This window comes from Siphateles boraxobius, unplaced genomic scaffold, assembly GCF_051911475.1.
Source record: "Siphateles boraxobius isolate OS27281-9 unplaced genomic scaffold, OSU_SipBor_1 7, whole genome shotgun sequence".
In the NCBI taxonomy this organism is placed as follows: domain Eukaryota; kingdom Metazoa; phylum Chordata; class Actinopteri; order Cypriniformes; family Leuciscidae; genus Siphateles; species Siphateles boraxobius.
Window position 1 is genome coordinate 16,111,179 of NW_027509197.1, and position 21,523 is coordinate 16,132,701.

Here is a 21,523-nt window from a genome sequence, read left to right on the forward strand (position 1 = left end):
ATTTTTTCAGCAAAAATGTTTTGAATTCCCTTTCGACACTTTACTCGTATTGCGTCGCTAGACGCTGTTATGGGGAAAACTCATTTTTCTCCGAACTCTGAAGCCTTTTTAATCATGCAGTGAAACTGCATGGCCATTGGTTCGTACAGAGTAATAAAACTAACCAATGGCAAGGCAGCGGAGCTGCACGAGCCTATGGCAGAGAAGCCCGCCAGAGCGCGCCAATTTGGGGTGGCATCTGGCTATAAAGCAGGTGATCTGGCATAGGATACTCAGATCAATTCTCCTTCAGCGAAAATGACTATCTCTTCACTGGACTTCGAGACTAAGCTGAAGAAGCCTTCTCGCTGTTGAATTAGCCCTCAAGCGGTTAATCTGACTCGGAGCGCTGGCATCTGCTATCTAGCTGATAGACCGGTGCTCTGCAAGGAGCGAGCGAGTTCGCTGCGAGTTCGAGTTCAATGCTAACAGCGTTCGGCTGACTACAGCTCAGCTGGATATGACGTGACGTTCTCCCCTATGACTCAGGTGAGACTCATGGAGTATATTCCTTCTAAAAGAGCACTTTTCACCGGCGTTTGTTGTAAAATGCCGAACATCTGAACGAATCACTTGCTGGCTTCGCCCCCGCAAGTCGGTGTTCATTGAAGACGAGTGCTTTCACTATGAGAGCGCGAGTCTCGCCTCACTGCATTCACTGACAGTGCTGAGCTGAGTTACAGCACTGACAGCTCTCTGATACGACATTCTCCTCTATAACTATCAATTGGAACTCATGGAATATATTTCTATCTAATAGAGCATTATTCCAGAACTGCAAAGCGCATCGCTTGCCAGACCCGCCCCCGCAAACCGCCTCCATTTAAGATGGACTCGCTCACCACCAGAGCGCGAGTTTCGCCTCGCTGCGTTCACAGGCTCCTCCCCTAGTTCTTCATTGTTTCCTTTCTCTCTAACATGAGACAAAGAAACAATGGAATCGCAATGCTGATTAAATGGGACCCCAAACAGCCTTGTTTATGTCTCCTAGCACCTGGTTCAGTTCCCGGTGCTGGAGACAATGGAGACAGCGGCCTGTTGCTCGACCTAATAGAACCCCTTGACACGCTGTCCAGTGCCTGGGAGGCCATCACCCGGAGTGTCAGAATGGGTTTTGGGGATAATAAAACGAGGTTACGCTCTACAATACCCCCCCCCCCCCCCCCCTCTTCAGCGGCGTGGTTCCTCCGCACGGAGGTGATGAATTTACTGGCCGTAGAAACGGTCCCGCTAGCACAGAGCGACTCTGGCTTTTACAGCTGTTACTTCCTCGTCCCCAAGAAAGATGGCGGTCTCAGACTCATCTTAGACCTCAGATGCCTGAATCGTGCCCTTATGAAACAGACGTTCAGGATGATTACTTTGAGACAGATCCTCTTGCAAATATGCCCAGGGGACTGGTTCTTCTCTCTGGACCTGAAAGATGCATACTTTCACATCCAGATAGCCCACCATCACAGACGATTCTTGAGATTCGCCTTCAGGGAGTGGCATATCAGTATACGGTCCTGCTGTTCGGTCTGTCCCTGGCTCCTCGCATTTTCATGAAGTGCATGGATGCGGCCCTCTCCCCTCTGAGACAGATGGGAATCCACATTTTGAACTATCTTGACGACTGGCTCGTTTTGGCCCAGTCGGAGGCGGAGCTAAACTCTCACAGATCCGTGCTCCTCAGCCACTTGGAGTGCCTGGGACTCAGGGTCAATTTCGCCAAGAGCTCACTATCCCTCAGCCAACGGATTTCGTTCCTGGAACAGTCTTCAACTCTGCCCAAATGTGGGGCGCAGTCGCGTCAGAGCGTACTCTGACCATTCAGCAGCTCGTGGCCCCTTTCAAAATTGGAGCTTCTCCCACCGTCAGGTCTTTTCAGAAGATGCCGGGCCTCATTGCCTCTGCATCTCCAGTACTTCAGCTAGGTCTGCTGCACATGCGGCCCCTACAGTACTGGTTGAAACCTTGAGTACCAGCCAATGCCTGGAGTCACGGACACCTACGTATCAAGGTGAACAAGGCCTGCATGTCAGCACTGGCCCCTTGGAGGAATCCTCATTGGTTCTAGTCTGGCGTGGCACTGGGGACTGTTACCAGAAGGCAGGTGGTCTCGACAGATGCTTCCAGCACAGGTTTGGAAGCTCTGTGCAAAGGCAAACCGGCCTTCGGCTCCTGGTCAAACGAGCAAAGTCGGCTGCACATCAACTGCCTGGAAATGCTGGTAGTCTGTCGAGCCTTGCAGACTTTACTACCAGACCTGAAGGGACACCACGTCTTGGTCCAATTGGACAGCATGACAGTGGTATCTTACATAAATCCCCAGGGCAGGCTAACCACAAAACTTCTGTTCAAGCTGGTGAAACACCTCCTGGTACCTGCGCTCTCTGAGAGTAGCGCACGTGCCGTGCCATCTGGTCAAGGGGCAGACATGCTATCTCGAAGCAACGTCCCCTCTGAGGAGTGTATGCTTCACCCCCACACGGTTGTCAAAATATGACCTCTTTGCCGCAGAAGACAACTCTCACTGCCCAACTTATTTCTAAAAGAGCAGGGATAACCTTATACATCCCTGTTATACATCCCTCTTATACAGCCTTATACGTCTCCTATACACTTTTCCCCCGATTGCACTGATCCCTCAGGTCATCAGACGAATCGGGGGAATGCAAACATGTAGTCCTCTTCATGGCCCCTCTCTGGAGGAACCAACCTTGGTTCTCAGAGCTGACGCTGTTGCTCACAGCAGCCCAGTGGCCCATCCTCTGAGACGGGACCTCCTCTCTCAGGCGAACAGGATAATTTGGCACCCCCAACCCCAGTTGTGGGCACTGCACCTTTGGCCTCTTGGTGGGAGCCTATGGACCTCCCCGAGAGAGTTTTAAACACTATTTCCGAGGCTAGAGCCCCGTTCACACGACGCCTTTATGCCCTTAAATGGTCTGTGTTCTCCACCTGGTGCACAGCTCGGAGCGCAGACCAGCCCAGTCAGTCGACCTGCGACTGCTGACGCTATAGACCATACTTCTGCTAGCACTAGCATCTGTCAAGCTTTTGGGTGACATACAGGCACTCTCTTGGAATTTGGGCCAAACGACTGCAAAGTCGTTCTCAAAAAAAAAATGGTTATATACCTATGGTGCTCTCTACTCCATTCAGAACACAGGTCATTTCCCTCTCAGCACTTCCTCCCTCTGCGGATAAACGAGAGCTGCATTTACTCTGGCCTGTCAGGGCTTTGAGAATATACATAGAGCGTTCTGCCTCTATTAGACACGGGGGACACATGCTTTTTGTATGCTTCGGAGGCCGCACCAAAGGGCATCCTGTCACGAAGCAGTGGATTTCCAGATGGATAGTGGACGCAATTACACTAGCCTACTCTTCAACGGGCCTACAATGCCCCATCGGAATAAGAGCTCATTCCACTAGAGACATAGGCGGCCATATATGAAATGCATGATATATGATTTTTAAAAATATATATTTTTATGACCTGGTAACACGATATTTATTATCAGCATAAATTGTCATATGTTTTATGTATATGTTATATGTTTTTATGTCCGCAACCTTGTTAAATGTGCTGCTGCCTGTCTTGGCCAGGACGCTCTTGGAAAAGAGATTTTTAATCTCAATGAGTTCTTCTTCTGGTTAAATAAAGGTTAAATAAAATAAAACAAAATATAACTTACGTCTGAGCCCATAGCGAAATGAGTATTGTTTCCCCATAACAGCGTCTAGCGACCCAGTAAAAAGTAAAGTATCGAAAGGGAACGTACTCGGTTACTTGCGTATCATTGGTTCCCTGAGATACGGGAACGAGTACTGCGTTTCAGGCTGTGCTATATTGGTGCACGGCTCGTTTAATATAGATTTTCGTTTGTTTAAGAAAATTAAAATATAGAGTTGGCAAAAAACAAAAATGACATAGTAGTGAAGACTTTGAACACTACTGTTCAAAATTATGCAGTGGAAGGATTTTTAAAAAACGTTTTTGAAAGAAGAAAAAAAAAAAATGTATTCCTGTTGTGATAAAGCTGAATTTTCACATGACCCTTCAGAAATCATTTTTTATGCTGATTTGGTGATCAAGAAACATTTCTTCTTCTTATCAATGTTAAAATTATCGTGCTGCTTCATATTTTTGTGAAACCACTGATCAATTTTTTTCAGGATCCTTTAATGAATAGAAAGAACAGCATTTTTTTTAAACAAAAATCTTTTGAAACATTATAAATGTCTTTATTCTCACTTTTGATCACTAAGTCAAGTCACCTTTATTTGTATAGCGCTTTATACAATACAGATTGTTTCAAAGCAGCTTTATAGTGATAGCAGAAAATTATTCAATGATGCAAACAGTTCTTTTTGGCTATACAGAAACTCTAAAAGAAAGGATTGTCATTGTTCAGCTGAGGTCAGTTCATTGTTGATTCAGTTTCGTAGTAAAGATTATCAATTATTAAATAATTTTTTTTCATCTAATAAAGCAGTTCTGTAAAAAACAATGATGTCATCGTCCAGATCAGTTCATTTCTCATCCACTAATGTCAGTGCAATCAAATCAGGAATATTGTTGAATATGAAGTGTCTCCTACTAAGCAAGCCAAAGGCGACAGTGCCTAGGAACCCAAACTCCATCAGGTGACAGAATGGAGAAAAAAAAAACCTTAGGATAAACCAGGCTCAGTCGATTCTCCTCTGGCCAACGAATGGAACAAACATGATGGTGTGATTATGATTCAGGCTGCATCACAAGTCAGAATTCAGTTTCATTAAAATATTTCATCCGATTCCTTTTGCTTTATGATCGGGTTTATCATGCCAGTATGGAGAAGCTGGTCATAGGTCTGTGCAGAAGACTTGTTTGTTTCTTTTGGTCTTTGCTGAGGATATGTGGTGATCAGTGGTGTTCTGAAATGAGGAAAAGTCCTCAGTTTTTATATACACCACAGTGAGAGAGAGAGAGAGAGAGAGAGAGAGAGAGAGACCGAAGTAATTAATGTTCTATTCATTAAAACTAAGTATAAATCTCATCAAGATAGTTTAAGCATTTTTACATTTATTCCAAAAATGATAACTGAAGGCACTATTTAAACAATATATTTTATTTTTGAACTGATGTTCTGCTATTCTTTTTAATAGTCAACTCATTTTCATCGGTTATCATGCTCGGTAAACGCTGATCACAGACAAAGATGTACCCTTAACTTCACCAAGCTGATTGCTCACTAAAAAATCCCTACATCATGTTTTCAGTCCATTTCAAGTTTGATTTTGATGTGACATAAAGCGGTGATATCGAAGTGGGTGAGTTGTTTACTTGCTGTTTAATTAGTCTTGTTCATTCAGACCAATTCGCAAATGCGTTCAAAAACAAGAGGTGGGATTTATCGCATCAACCAAAACTAATCATATCCAATCATAGCGCGGAGGGGGCATTGCCTCCCCTCACGTGATTTTCCCCCATTCATTCTTAATTACCACCATCAAACCCACCACACACTTTAGGCGGTCTGTTAAAAATCAATGGGCTCAGAGGAGGCACGAGAGAGGACTTCCGCTGTAACTTTACCTGCCATTGTCTCTGTTGGACAGTGTTACTTTAGAAAAATGAGCGATTTCTATGATTTTTAATCTCACTTTTTGTAATATTTGCATTGTTTTATTTTTGTAATATGGATTATTAGGACTTCTCATCCAATTTTTTAAGGAGGTTCTGCCTCCCTTGCCTCCTCGGAGGAAACACCCCTAGTGCCGATGGCTGTCGTGTCGACGAGGTCTTCACAGGGGATTGTCTAGTTGACAGGATCTTTGCTGACAATCAGGGCTGCATTGTGGTCGTGTCTAGGTGCAGGTCCACCATCTTATCTGGATATCGACAGGATACGTCTGACTACGGTAACCTCGGGATAAACAGAGAGATTAATATTAGCATAGTCTGCTTATGATGTAACAAGTAGTGATGTGCAATTTCAAAACACTGCTTCATGAAGCTTAAAAAAACTTTACAAATCTTTTGTTTTGAACCAGTGGTTCAGAGCGTGTATGAAACTGCGTGTCACGTGATTTCAGTAAACGAGGCTTTATGCCGCCATAACTGTTTCTAAACATTTCTAAATTTCAATGGTTCACCGCTGGAGGCCGATGATCTGTGAACCCATGAATCATGCGGATGCACTGAGATCGCCACCCAGCGGTGAACAAGTGTCTATGGGGTTTTCCTGATCTCTGATCAGTTTTATACATTTGTAGATGTTTTAATGAGACATTATATAATTAAAAGGAATAATAGTAGTTAATAGTCTCTTATTGGCATGTTTAGCTGAGCCATCCATGGAACAAACAAAACAAACCATGAAAATTGATAAAAGAACACCTAATATATAGACACTTGATATTTAATCTTAGTAGATGAATAGTTAATTGTATTTGATAGATTTTACTTTCAATAAAACATTTGCTATGGGTTTGCAATATCTTTTTTTATGCATGTTTGGCCTGAGATTTTGTTGCATTTACACTGTTCTGACCAGCAGGGGTCACCAGCGTGTGGCGTTTCGAAATCGCAATCGGATGTGAATAATAGAAATGTGATAATGTGTTTGTATATGCCAGGTTAAAGGGATGTGTTTTTAGTCTAGATTTAAACTGACAGAGTGTGTCTGCTTCTGAACAAGGCTAAGAAGACTATTCTAGAGTTTGGGGGCTAAATAGGGAAAGGATCTACCGACCACAGTCGATTTTGATATTACAGGTGTTATCAACGGCCAGAATTTTGAAATCGCAATAGACGTGAAGAAGGTCTATAATGCGTTATGAGCTCGCTCATGTACTGAGATCAAGTACTGCTTTGTAAGTAATTTGCAAGATTTTAAAAATGTTTTATAGAAAGCCAATGCAGTGTTGGCAGAACCGGGCTGATATGGTCATACTTCTTGGTTCTAGTAAGAACAAACTTGAAGTTTGTTTATTAATTGTGCAGGGCAACCACCCAGTAGAGCATTACAATAATCTAGCCTTGAGGTCATGAAGGCATTAACCAACTTTCTGCATTTTTTTTTCATTGAGAGCATATATCATAATTTAGATATTAATGTGGTTTTACAGATGCTAGATGCGTGGCTTTTCAAAGACGAAGACTTGACAGAGCAGCCATCAAGAGTTAGACAGTATTCTAGGTTATTACATGCTGAGGTTTTTGGTCTAATAATTGAAACATTTGTTTTTTCAGAATTAAGTTGTAAGAAATTACTAGTCATCCAATTTTTGCAGGAACTGCATTCCTTTGAAATGTCCTTGCGGAATAAAAGTATTAATTTCTTTCTTAAAACAAAAAAAAAACTTACTGTATCCAAACTTTTGAACGGTAGTGTATCTACTAAATAAGGTTTAAATTAAGTCTGTGAATTAAAATGTTTTGGGCTGAATTAATTGCAGAATGTGTTGTTAATATTGGAAATATAGATGTCCTAGACTTAGTATTATAGGTTCAGAAAAAACCCTAAGCAGAATATTTGAGGAACATCAGTACAGTGTTTGTAATAATCCTCCTCAATGTTCTGTGATTTAAGGCTTCCAGAGCTTCAGCAGAAGGTCGGGGGGTTCTTCCTGAATCTCATGCCCCAGATGAGGTCTCTTTATGTGTCTTACTGCTCCAACCACCCTTTGGCAGTCAGTATTCTCACGGATCACAGGTACTGTGACTCCACTATACTGTGTTCTGATTTCACAGAGAACCTCTTCACTGGTTTGATAGGTGAAAACTGGTGATAACTTTTAATTTCTGTGCCTGCAGTGAGGAACTTGGAGAGTTCATGGAGGGAAGGGGTGCATCCACACCAGGTATTCTCACACTGACCTCTGGCCTCAGCAAACCCTTCATGAGACTGGACAAATATCCCACGTTACTGAAGGAAATGGAGAGACACATGGAGGTAGAAGAGAGAGTGTTTGTTTGATTTCTGTTGAGGTTTTTATCGTCGTCAATGTGACACTGTCTTCTTTCCCTTTCAGGAGGGTCATCCAGACAGGACAGAAATTCAGAAATGTATGACAGCTTTCAAGAATCTCTCTGTGAGTGTTAACTGGTGTCCCTTGGTATTGCCACTGCAGTTAGGTGTGGATCATTCCCATGACAACCAGCCTTCTTAGTGTATTGTGTTGCCATGGTTACAGGCACAGTGTCAGGAGGTGCGGAAGCGTAAGGAGCTTGAGCTTCAGATCCTGAATGAGGCGATTCGTCTCTGGGAGGGGGAGGACATCAAGACCCTGGGGTCAGTGCTGTATATGAGCCAGGCCATGGTCCAGAACCATGGCTGTGAGGTGAGACAGCACAAAGATCTCAATAGCTGACAGACCTGATGAATGTATTCTCCCCTAATAGTGTGAATTTGAGATGGGACTATCTGCTTATTAGACCAATGCCAGACATTAAAGTCATCTATTTTCTTAAAGAATGTTATTGATCATATTGTGAACGATTCACCCCATACATCCATTTTTTTACCTTGTAATTTCTAACCTAAGAGTCATACCAACAGACTTCTTTCCGGTATGGCAGACTTTTCTAATCATTTAGTCAGCATAAATCCTGCCACTTTTTTACAATTGACTGCAAACTTGCATTCAGATCTACCTCCATCCAATTAGCAAGTCTCCGAATACTTTTTTTCTTTCCCTACAATGTTTCACCTCGATCTATGTCACAATGTAGAAGAAACGATCTGTTGCTACTTCCGTATCATCACAACTTTAACTGTTTCCATAAGTGGAAATCGAAGTGGCAAATTTAATTGATGTGACAATTTTGAATATTACATACTGTATGTCTGGGGAAAAAAATATGTTCTGATTGGGAAAAAAAGATCCACTTCAGGTTTTTAAAGAAATAATTCACCCAAAAATGAAAATTATCCCATAATTTACTCACCCTCAAGACATCCTAGGTGTATATGACTTTATGTTTTCAGACAAACACAATTGGAGTTATAGTAAATAATTTTGGATTTCGATATAAGAGAAGAGGAGCTACATCATAGGTCGGGTCAGAGGTCACCCTTCCGCCGGAACTCGACTCGTGAACGCGTGTACGGCCGTTGCCGGAACCCAGTTATTATAGTTTATAAAGATTTAAATACGGATATTTTTCTCAGTAAAAACTATTGCTTCACTTCAGAAGGCATTTTTTGACCCACTGAAGTTCAATGGATTATTTTTATAATGGATGCGCTTTTTGGACCCTATTCAATGTCGTTATGAAGTTGGGAACTCCGATTGTATTCGGAGGAAAAAGAAAGTCATATACACGTAGGATGGCTTGAGCATTTTAACAATTTGTGATAAAGTTAAATTAAAAATATTGTTGTTGCAAACACGACTATTGGTAGTGTTCAGGAAACCTTTTATTATTACAGCTATTAACAAGATTAGAGTAAGTAGTGATGTGTTTATCTAGTGGGTTAACCCTTTGAATTGTTTTTAAAAAATCAAGATTTGTCTTTATACTTCAGAATTTTTTGTTTCTTTATATAAGCTTAATTTAAAAAAAGAAGTTGAAACCGTCGTCAGTTGTGGACACCATGCAAGAAAAAGCTAAATAACAGCATGAAAGAATTATAAATAATGTTTTAAAAAGACCTGTTGCTAATTCATATTGACAATAATGCCAATAGTTTTTCCACTGTGATTTCAGTTCTGCAGTTACAATGGCTGTTATATTTTTTGTTTTTTTTAGGAGAAGCATGAGCGCTACCTTCTGCTTTTTCCTCATATTTTGCTCATCCTATCTGCCAGTCCAAGGATGAGTGGCTTCATCTACCAGGTCAGAAACCAGCTGCTGTCAGAGCTGATTAATGCACAGTCAAATAAATCTCACTGTTTCACCCCACCACCCCCTAAAATACCATCAAACCACAGCTTTTCAACATGCACATTAAACTAGAACTTGCGGCTCTAGCACAGAGAAAACGTCTGCTTTGTTTCTCTTAGGGCAAGCTACCTTTGAGTGGGATGACAGTGACCCCATTAGAAGACTGTGAAAGTCATAAAAATGCTTTTGAGCTTTCGGGTAAGGACAAACTGACTCACATTTCTTTGAGTTCAAGACACAAGTGTTTTTATCATTCTTAGTCATTCATTGACTGTGCTTGTGTGTGTCCATCCAATAGGAAGCATGTTTGAGAGGCTTCAGGTTATCTGCTATAACAAACAGGATCTGCAGGACTGGCTCGAGCATCTGAACCGACAGACCAAGCACACCACCATGACGGCTCCCAGCATGAAACCCCTCACTGTTCCCTGTCACACAGTGAGTCACCTAGTCAACGTCACATCTTTGAAAACCACACATATAGTATTTAAATATTCATAAATATAAATATTAAAGTTTTTAAATATCTAAAAGTATACAGTTTATATTTTATTTATTTATGAATCCCTTTATAGCCACTATGCACAAAAAGCTTTACAAAAACTTAACACACATTTGTAAAACAGACAAACAGCTTTACACAATATAGTCAAGCACAATATAACACAAAATGTTTTTTATTTACATATATTTTTTTATTTATTTTACTTAATTTATTTATCACTTTTATAGCTGCTATGCAGAAGAGTTTTGCAAAAAAAGTAAAAACAACACACACATTCATGAAACAGACTTTAAAGGGTTAGTTCACCCAAAAATGAAAATTTTGTCATCATTTATTCAACCTCATGTTTTTCAAAACATCTAAGACTTCCGTTTATCTTTGGAACACAAATGAAGATGTTTTTATAATCAAATTAATTTAGATTAATTTTTTTATTAATTTTAAAACTAATCCATATGAATTGAGTGGTTTAGTCCAAATTTGTGAGAAAAAACCTTGTTGGTTCTTGCATAAGATAAAAAGTTCTTCGTAATAGAATGAACCTCATTGATTCTCACACGTCAAGTGAACATGCTTGAGCTTCCGTTGACCACAACTGATGTGTGAGTTGGTGAATGTTTATTTGTGAATAAAAGCCTAAATTCAAAATTCTTTATATGTTCATCATATAAAGTGATTGTCTCTTCATAAAAAAAATGTACTAAACCGCTCAATTCATATGGATTAGTTTCACAATCTATTTTTTAACTTTTTGAAGCGTCAAAGTGGTGGTTGCAAAGTTGTCTATGGAGGGACTGAAAGCTCTTAGATTTCATAAAAAATATCTTAATTTGTGTTCCGAAGATGAACCAAAGTCTTACGTGTTTGGACAGAAATCAGGGTGAGTAAATAATGACAGGATTTAAATTTTTGGGTGAACTATCCCTTTAAGAGCTTTACACAAAATAAAGTCAAGCAATGAAACAAACATTTATTTATTTATTTTGGGTTGACATGTGACCTGTCAATCAGGGTGGGAAATTAGCACCCGCCACCAGCCAATGGCTGGTTCTTTTTCAAAGTGGCGGGTGACTTTGCCTTGTATACCAGCCACAGTGGCGGGTAGATTGTAAAACATATTTTTATTGGTTACTATTTAAAACATTCCTTGTAACGGATTGGACATCTTTTGTCAAAGAATGCTGTTGCTAAGTAAAAATAATGCACTTTTGTCGAGTAACTAATTTGATTGGTTTTCAGCGCTGTGCGTCACGGACACAGCGCACGGACACGGCGCTGAGCGGACCGTGACACATATAGCTGAGCTGAGGTAGCCTACAGACTTAAGGAAAATTAAAAAAATGTGGCGACATATACCCGGTGTTAAGAGGCCCGCCGCGGAGTCAGCAGTGTATGAATGTACAAACTATTGAGGGCGAAGTAAATAAAAAGTGACGGTACTTTTCGAACAAGTGGCGCATTGATGACGAAGGGAAAACGAGGGAATGGGTAGCCTACCTTCCTGTCGAACAGTCCATGCACTGTACTTACTGTCGAACCTATGCGTCGTCCGAAAATGCAAACAATTTGTTCATTAGAGGAACAACTAACCTTAAAATAGAGTCAATAATGAATATGATTCTATTCAGAAACGTCCATGCGATCGGCAAAAAGGGCAGACCTTTTCGGGACTACGTTTGGATGTGCAAGTAAGCAAATTACTAACTTGAAGTTGTGTTTTGTGATGGCTAGATAGCTATCATTTTTTTAGTTTAGCGATAGTTTTAGCAGCCGCGAGGATAGGAGCCGAGACCGTGGGTGCTCCGGAGCTCGATTACGTGTCAGTTAAACTTTTCATCTCCAATCCTATCTGTATTTGTGAGAAGTGGTGCTGTCCTGATTTGAAAGATAGCCTACTTTACGGCTTTATTATCGAGTTAAGCCTCAGGGGTCGACAAACGCGATGGCGAGTTTTGCTGGATTTTTTTTCAAATAGCAGCAAAATACATTTAAATACTCCATCATGTATGGTCATACAGACTTAACTAATATTAAAAACTAAACTGTAAAATAACCATACATAAAATTCTCTCAAAAATACAAACATGTACATACATGTTGCTCACATAGTGACTGTTTGTGCTAAATAGTGCTTTTTTTTATTTTTAAAGGGCGTGCGCCCGTGAGCATCCACGGAGGAAAACATAAATTGGCGCCTGAGTGCAGCATAACTCGTATTGTTAAATGAATAATACGAATTACATATTTGTAATGGACGTCAATGTTATCAAAGTCACAGTTCTCATTCATAAATTTGAATTCCAGAAAAAGGGGCTGGTAGATAATACAAGTGGGTGGTAAAATTGGGCATCCAGCAGCCACTGTGGCTGGTGGGCAAAAAAGTTAATTTCCCACCCTGCTGTCAATTATCTTCAACTTAAAGGCCATGTTGCAGGGTTAATTTTTTAACGAATTTGTGCAATTTGCTTGTTGGTAATAAACATTTAAACTGTTATCCATTGTATTATATGTTGTTGGGTATCACAAAACGGAATATAATACGAAAAAGTAGGTACTACCTAGCGGTTTGCAACGATTCTCCTTTCCCCCACAATGCATTGCATTACGTCACCTTGGGGAGAGAATTTACCAAAGCCCGCCTTGAGAGCATTGGGAGTGACTAGAGAGACGAGTAGTAGATGAGAGTATTCAGATAGCGCAGATTATAGATCAATAGATAAATACATAGATATAGATATGCCTTCTATTTCTAGATGACAAAGACAAAGTTTACCAGTACTACGACGCTATGACAAAGGTTACCGGTACTTATCTGAACTAACGTCATGATCACTGCCACTAACAGTTAGATATAAAGAAAACGTTGATTTTTCACTCGTAAAAACTAAGAACAGTAAAAAAAGACAGTAAATATATATATATTAGGTCGTTTTTGTGCACTGCTGCTCGTAGACTAGCTCCAGTGCTCATTGCTGCGTTGGTAAATGATAGCAACTCACCAGGACACTTCAACTCTCCACTCATTCTCCTCGGACCATGCATTTAATTGGCTTTGACGGCCATCAGTTCTTGGCAATTCCTCATTTGCCCTCTCACGTCTGGCAGGTTCGAAATTATACATGTTGGCTCTTGCCACTTCTTCCTCATCCCAGTCAGTCGTCATAGTCCTACTAGGCTGAGCTGAGGCTACCTTTCCTCCACTTCTCCCCAACGTGACGTCATCACCGAATTGCGTAAAAAAAAAAACGTTAATACCAAAAACGTAAAAAACTGCTCTTTAAGACCACTTTTGAGACATTTTAAAAATGATATACATATCTTGAGTGATTTATGTACCCATTAATCGACAGTGGTGGTTAACCTGCAACATGGCCTTTAAATGTCATCTTAAATTTTACCCCTCTAGCTCCCGTCTCACCCTCTGACGCCATCCAGACATGCAGAAAGCCGGGGTCTAACAGTTGCTCCTGCCTACCACACCCTACCACATCCCTCCTCTCATGGAGCCCCACACAGCACCATGATGTGGGGCCCCCTGGAGCCCCCCAAAACCCAAAAGCCCTGGAGCCTGAGCTGCTTGCGTCCAGCACCCCCACTCAGGCCCTCAGCTGCTCTCTGCTATAAAGAGGTATGCGGCATACTAGACTTCCTGTTACAAATATTGTGAAAATATAATATTAAATGCAATATAATATAAAACAGAAATCATAATTGTTGATTATTTCCCTTGATATTGTAGTCACTATTATTTTGAGTAGTCTCTTATGGCTCTGTAAGTCTCCTCTTTACCTTTTTTCCTATTCTTTCCATTCCTCCTTTTCTTTCAGGACCTCAGTAAAAGCCCCAAGACAATGAAAAAGCTGCTGCCCAAGAGAAAGCCGGAGAGGAAGCCGTCCGATGAGGAGTTTGCACTGAGGAAGAGTAAGTCAGCAGTTTTGATATGGTTATTGAAATTGAGAGATTCTGAAAGCTCATGTGTCTGATGTAACCTCTGACCTGTGCAGGTACTGTAGCTCTAGAGGAAGACGCTCAGATTCTGAAAGTGATTGAGGCCTACTGCACGAGTGCCAAAACCAGGCAGACTCTGAACTCAAGTAAGTCTTGTATGCGGCCCCGTCCACCTCCATCTCTTTTCTTCTAAGACATTCCTCATTCATATCTACTTCTCGTGTGTAACATAGAACAGCAGTCCTTTTTAAACTAAAGTCTGTTGATCTTAACAAGTTTATTCTTGGATCTCTTATAACAATATCCTCTCTCTTTTTTCCTCATCATACTTAATGTTTATTTATTTACCCCCCCCCCCCCTTTCATTTTTACACATTACTTTTTAATTTAATCATTTATTTATAAAACTCATTTACTATGTCGGTATTATTGGTTCTCCAATGTCCATTCTTTGGTCGGCCCCCTTGTTTTATTCTTTTACCCCTCCATTTGCGATTCTCCCTGCCTCCCCCCTTCCCTTCATTCATATGATTTGATCCCCTTCACATCATCTGCGACCGGACGGCCTCTTCAGCATGGCAAGGCACTGATCTCATGCATAACCACGTCTTGGATCAATCCAGTGTGGACTCTCTGGGCCGGCGTAGCAGTATCTCAAGGCCCGAGGCCACCTCAGACCTCTCAGAGGACTCTGACTATGACAGTATATGGACGGCCCACAGTTACAGGATGGGCTCTGTTTCCCGTAAGAGCTCCTACATCTCCCACCAAAATTAATCTCCCCCTCACTCCTCTTATTTTAAATGACTTTATATTTATTTGAAACTATTTATGTATTTAATGATGTCACTCTAATGCATATTTATTTTATTCATTTTTATTTATTTATTTCTCAGTGTTGTATTAATCACACCTCATCGTTTTCTGCATATATATATATATATATATATATACATATATGCACTTTCCCAAAGCAGTTCCCTGTTGCCTTGACAATTAAACTCCCCCTGAAACCACCAACCTCACTTAACTCAATGTTTTTTTTTTTACTTTGTTTGCCTAGCATTCAAAATGTATTTAAGTGTCCTTTAAAAAGTGATGTTCTTATTCCCTCATTCCCAGATGTATTTAATTATTAACGCTGTTGAAAGTACACTGCACTCCAAAGGCAACAAGGACAGGTTCTGCTGTAAAAGAAAAAAGATGCTAACATCTCTTAACGTGTCTGTAAATAGAGTATTGTCATTCATCTAAAATGTGTGGTATTACCTTGGACTTTGTTTACTGAATATGAACATCAGATTTCGGCTCTGTTGACATGAGGAGTTGGGTCTTTATCAGAGAACTTCATGAATAAGTATGATTCTCAGATGGCACCACGGACAGTATTATTGGGGAGGTTTTGTTCATACTTATGTGATATAAATGTATTTATTTTCAATTTGTAAATGTACTTTAAATGATTTTGGACTTTTTGTATGCTTGTATCTAATATGTAAGTTTATAGTGGTGTCTATAGTGAAAAGTATGGAAGTTTACAGAAAAAAAAGTTGAATTTAATGTTGGTTAAAATTCTATTAGAATCCATTTAAATCAGCTGAGTGGATGGTAATAGTCAAGAGTTCTTCACCATTCATTCGAGACTGTCAAAGCCTCAGTGTTTGATGCTTTTCCTCTTTTATGTATGATGTGTTTGAGACAAACAAGAAAACCAACTTGCCAATTATTTCAATAATGACAGTATAATTCCTCATGTTATGTGATTTCTTGTGACCAAGTTCTATATTCTGTGGTTAAAAAAATGAACGATAAGAAAATATGTATATTTACTACCTTTTTGTTGGTCGTTTACTGCAGATATTCTTAAAACTGTTCAACAGAGATACTTCAGTGCCGTTTCCGTGATTTGAAACCAAGACGTTATTAATGTGATTGTTATATATATGCAGAGTCAAATATATGACAAAATACCACAAACGTTGTAATATAAATTTTGAATAAATCTTGGGTTGTTTTGTACAGTATGCTTATCCTTTCAGGATTTGATCTCTTGCAACAAAATATTACCGTCCTTCAGGAAACCCGTGGTGCTCTTTTTGTTTTGTTTTTTGAATGCGTTTATTATTATTATTTTTTTTGGATGATCCAATCCCTCTCTGCATGACTAACTCCTGTCTCACTCTCGCACAGTCCCGTGTAAGTTTGATCCAGTCCAAACCATTCTTTGAGGCACAGTGGTCCTGTACTGAGCTAATCAATACATCCAACTGAACTAAGCCTCCTGAAATCAATATGCGGGGCTTCTCTTTTGAAACAGGACAGTGGAAAGATGCCAGTCCAGCACTGATAGTTCCTGGGGAGGAGAAGTTCAGTGTAGACGAGTTGAAGAGTAATGGTCAGACTCTTCGGGAGGAGAAGTAAGACTGCATATTTGGCCATTCTTATGAACAGGGTTTATAACAAGTATTAAAAAAGGTTGTTTGTCAAGAGAACATGAAATAATTGAATAGAGCTTCAGCATTATGATATTATTACTGAAGTATGCACTGACATATTCAATATCCAATGTTTCCTAGGAGCCTTGTGGATGTTGTTTATGCTCTGAAAGATGAGGTACAAGAACTTAAACAGGTGAGTGTCTGTGAGGGTATGAGGAAGCTTTTCTTAATCTTTTAATTAATCTCATAGAAAATTATAATATTTAGTAGTTTACATTGGCTGGTTACATGATTTTACCATTCCAACAGGACTATAAAAAAATGAAGAAATCCTTGGAGGAAGAACAGAGAGCCCGGAAAGATCTGGAGAGGATAGTTAGAAAAATGCTAAAGAATATGAACGATCTTTCTTGGGATGAGACCAATTTATGATATGCCCCCTTACTATGGAGTCCCTAAAGTGGCATGGTGGTGGAACAATTATGTGATGGGAGGTAAAAGTAATACATTTTTCTTCCCATCTCATATTTTTTTCTATCACCATGTCTCTTTAGGGGCACCATGCCTTACTAGTTTTGTTACACTAGTGGTTAGGTGACCTGGAAGTTCAAGTTCAACATTGAAATTTCAGATGTTGTCTTTGCTTGAAAGCACCATGGACATCCAGGAAGTCTGTAATAACCTAATGATACATATTTGGCCTAAAATGGCTCATTCCAATGTTTAAACTCTAAAAGACTTTAGGTCTTTTAGGATTTTTTTTTAATTTAGTTTAAAAACCACAAATTTTATAGCTGAACAATCATGATGTGACTCGTTTGCTTGAAGTCGTAGGCGCATCTTCAGCATCTCTTGAGGATGGCATGAATGTTACGTGTGAATGTCCCTGACAAGTTCATCTTTCACCTAATGTTATGGTGATTAGACAGACAGTACCTCAGTCTTCGCATTCCACTGATGTCTGGGGTTGTGAGCGCATCCTGTTTTTCTACAAATCACTTTTGTGATTACAAAGGTTCAATAGATCATCGGATTTTAGTTGCATTTAATTTTAAATAACTTTTATTCAGATGCACTCAGATTTAAAATGCTGAATCTGTGAATATTTCCATTATGTGGTACCATGAACTTTTTCATTCCATTTAATTATTGTTTACAAATGATTTAGATGTTTATACTTAAATATTAATTCAACACTGTACAGACAAAAAGGTATGCTGTGAAATGAGGTACATGAAGCTAATGCTTATATATGTCATTATGTTTAATTCTTGTTTTAGGTGCCATTGTAACTCAAGCTGTGATAGGACTTCATTATTTTAATAGCTTCTTTATCACAATACGATAACACAATACGATACACATCATGCCTTCATGCGAGACGAGTTATGACTATTCATTTCAGTGTCAATTAGTGTGACCAAAGTAAGAGCCAAAATCTTATGGACTTCATCTGTGACCTAATTGCTGTACTTGACATTTATTCCTATACCTCTTACACACACACTAGAATAATCTCATTTGAATTCATGTAGGATATTTATTTAGTGTTCTTTATCTCAGATCCATGTTACTGTAAATTAGTTCTGTAAATAAAGAAAATTGTTTATTTGCTTAAATTCAATGGCATCAGTTGGGCTTAAACATAAAATTACTAGAAAATAATACTCTGTTATACACACTTTTTTAAAGAATCTTATATATTGTGATATACACTGTCTGGCTAAAAAAACATTCACCGTTTGGATTTAAATATGCCTATTTAAATCCAAACAGCAACTTTTCTTTCCAGGCAGAGTATATATTATTTTGATTATATACACTTCCGTTCAAAAGTTTGGGGTTGGTAAGATTTTTGATGTTTTTGAAAGAAACAATTTTATGCTCACAGGGATGCATTTATTTGAGCAGTAAAAAAAATGGTAATATTGTGAAATCTTATTACAATTTAAAATAACTTTCTATTTTATTATACATTTTAAAATGTAATTTATTCCTGTGATTTCAAAGCTAAATTTTCAGTATCATTACTCCAGTCTTCAGAGTCACATGAACCTTCAGAAAGAAACAAGTAATATGTTTCCACCGTAATATGATGATTTCCTGCTCAAAACAGTTGCTTAATATTTTTGTTTTCAGGATTCTTAAATAGAAAGTTCAAAAGAACAGCATTTATTTAAAATGTAACATTTAAAATGTCTTTAAAGTAAGTTTTGATCTATCCTTGTTGAATAAAAAATAAATATTTTAATAGAAGAAAATAATAATAAAACTGACCCCAAACATTTGAAAAGTAGTGTATATATGTATGCGTGTAATTATATTTTTAAAAAAATATATTTTATATTTTTCCATTATAAATGTATAGGCCATTTTCCCACTGTAAAAACCATGAACCCATAACTCTTGAACTGTGAACTCTTCATGTTTATTTACCACAACACATCTTAACTGTGTGCATTAACTGTGTGTGAACAGCCATGTGGGGTGCTCAACTCAGGAGTTTAAGCTTTAAGTTTCTGTACTCTGTCAAAGGGAAGGGCATGACAAGGATGACTTTATGCCCTTGTCTTTCGTCTGCACACAACAGTTCTGGTGAAGGTTGTGCGTGCGCCAGGCTCTATTACAGTGACAAGGCAATCTAGTCCCTTTGTGGGCGATGATTCTACTTCATTGATTTACAATGGAAAGGATATAATTTTGCTGGTGTTGGCAAAAAGCTCAAATGTCAGGCTTTTCAGAATGCCAGCATTGCCTTGTTCGCAGATGAATAAGGAGAAAGTCACCTTTTGTCTCCTGTTAAATATTCCTGCATAAATACAAAGGAGCATAATGCCTTCCTGATAAAAGGAAGCCCTGATTTATCCTGATTTATCCTTTAGTGTATAGATAAAACCTGCAGATAAATGCCAGGTTGGCCTTTTCATTTTTGTTCTCTGTGGTTTGCTTCTCTTTTTACAGCATATTGAGTTTGGAAGACGGGTGTCGCTTTCGGTTTTGTGAAAAAGGACACAACTTGCACTGCCTTGCCATTATCAGTAAAATATATCACAGTTTATCACCAAAGATGCTTCAAACCTGCACTAATGGTGTTTACATTGGTTTGAAGTCTGAGTTTACGACATAATGGGTATCCAGTTTAACAATCTGTTATTGTTGTCAAAAAGTTGACATTTTCCAGAGACTCAAAGACTCTTCATGGTAACAGTTAAAGTGCACTATCTGTCGTTGAAATGCAAAAGAGACATCAGGACTCTAGACATGGAATCAATTAGCTTTTGACTACACACACACACACACGCACACACACACACTCGCTTGTCTAAGACCCTGTCTTTCCTTTTCTTTCTCTCTTTTTTTCTATTCAGTAGCCTGTGATCATTTAGATTTGACATGCATTGTGGCTGAGCTGGTCTCTCTTTTGCTCTCTCTCTCTCTCTCTCTCTCTCTCTCTCTCTCTCTCTCTCTCTCTCTCTCTCTCTCTCTCTCTCTCTCTCCTCTTTTGCTACTGTCTGTCATTAATTTCCAGGCTTTACAATTTGCCAAAAAAGAAAGAGAAAAGAGTGAGTGAGTGGTGGAAGGATAAGAGCTCAGTGTCCTTTTGAAGGGGTTTGTTATTGCACAAAAACAGCCGCCCAATAATTTTTCGTCAATGTTTAACTCTAAAAGCTTTTCCCCGTCAGCTTTTGAAAAGAAGAGCAATAAAGCCCTATTCATACGGACTGAATAAAAACAGTCCTCTGGGGGCTATGACCGAAGGGCTTCTTTTCTTCTGCCTCTAATCAAATAGGAACTGAAATGAATTAGAGTTTTCTTATGAAAATAGCCTTTGTTGTCAGGCAGGCCAGTAATTCATAAACAATAAGAAACGTCATTGTGTGGCTAGTAATATATTCATGCTGTGGAAAGGCTAGAAGGCAGTGCAGGACTATGGCTCAATGAGGGGAGGGAAGGATTGGTCCAGGACTCTTCATTTGCAGTCTGCACAGTGGGTGGTTCTGGTAACCACCAGTTTCTCTTCGTCTCTCTCTATTTCACTCATGCACCTGACATGGTCTGTTCATTTTCCTCATGCTCTTCCTTTTAATGATGCTTTCTTTTCCATCTGGCTTCTTCCAACAATTCCTGGGTGAGTTCGATCTTATTCGAAGGCCTCCGCTCTTCCCTTGTATGTTGACCTGTCTGGTTTTTCGTTTGCTTTCACATTCCCCTCCCCTCTTCTTTCCTTTGAGCAAAGCTATATATTCTTGAGAACTTCAGGACGCCGTTGGATTCTGCTCCCAAACTCGTCTGTCTTGGAAAGAGTAGTGGATTACCTGATGTAGGACAGTATGCGTATGAAGGTATGCGGTCTGAGGGCAAGTTGGATCTTGAACATCAGGACAGGATTGTTACTGAACACAAGTGTCTACTAGATCATTAAGGATTAGCGTTACTCTTTTAGTGGACCTGGAGGTCTGTCATGTTCGTTTTCCAACTTAATGTGTGAACAGTTGTTGTCATCACTGTTTAGAGTCCATCACTTCTTTCTTGCTGATCTACTTCGGAACTAACAATGGAGATAAATGTCTATGACAGATTTGTCAAGCTTATGTTAGCCTACTTGAAACTTTTTCAAATAATCAAGGACTTAGTATTAAACAAGATATCCTTTTGGCATGAAGTTTTCAACTGTCATGATCGACAATTAGAGGAGTTCCTGCAACTGGTGCTATGAAGACTTATGTCCTT

The 21,523-nt window shown here is 39.4% G+C and overlaps 1 protein-coding gene across 8 annotated transcripts in view; it reads left to right on the plus strand.

Moving 5' to 3' along the window:
* arhgef7a (Rho guanine nucleotide exchange factor (GEF) 7a) overlaps window positions 1-18,411 on the plus strand; it is a 35,135-nt gene extending 16,724 nt beyond the window's left edge. For 3 of the 8 annotated variants that reach the window (XM_077217090.1, XM_077217091.1, XM_077217095.1), the window contains 13 exons: window positions 7,605-7,727; window positions 7,829-7,967; window positions 8,047-8,106; window positions 8,209-8,355; window positions 9,767-9,853; window positions 10,021-10,099; window positions 10,200-10,339; window positions 13,813-14,034; window positions 14,234-14,327; window positions 14,411-14,500; window positions 16,672-16,771; window positions 16,931-16,985; window positions 17,102-18,411. In XM_077217090.1, coding sequence (XP_077073205.1) covers window positions 7,605-7,727; window positions 7,829-7,967; window positions 8,047-8,106; window positions 8,209-8,355; window positions 9,767-9,853; window positions 10,021-10,099; window positions 10,200-10,339; window positions 13,813-14,034; window positions 14,234-14,327; window positions 14,411-14,500; window positions 16,672-16,771; window positions 16,931-16,985; window positions 17,102-17,224 — 1,459 coding nt within the window. In that variant the 3' untranslated portion in view covers window positions 17,225-18,411. Of the gene's footprint in view, window positions 1-7,604; window positions 7,728-7,828; window positions 7,968-8,046; window positions 8,107-8,208; window positions 8,356-9,766; window positions 9,854-10,020; window positions 10,100-10,199; window positions 10,340-13,812; window positions 14,035-14,233; window positions 14,328-14,410; window positions 14,501-14,928; window positions 15,919-16,671; window positions 16,772-16,930; window positions 16,986-17,101 lie in introns of those variants that run through there. The other 5 variants (XM_077217096.1, XM_077217097.1, XM_077217092.1 and 2 more) reach the window with 3 other exon arrangements.
* Window positions 18,412-21,523: the final 3,112 nt, after the last annotated feature.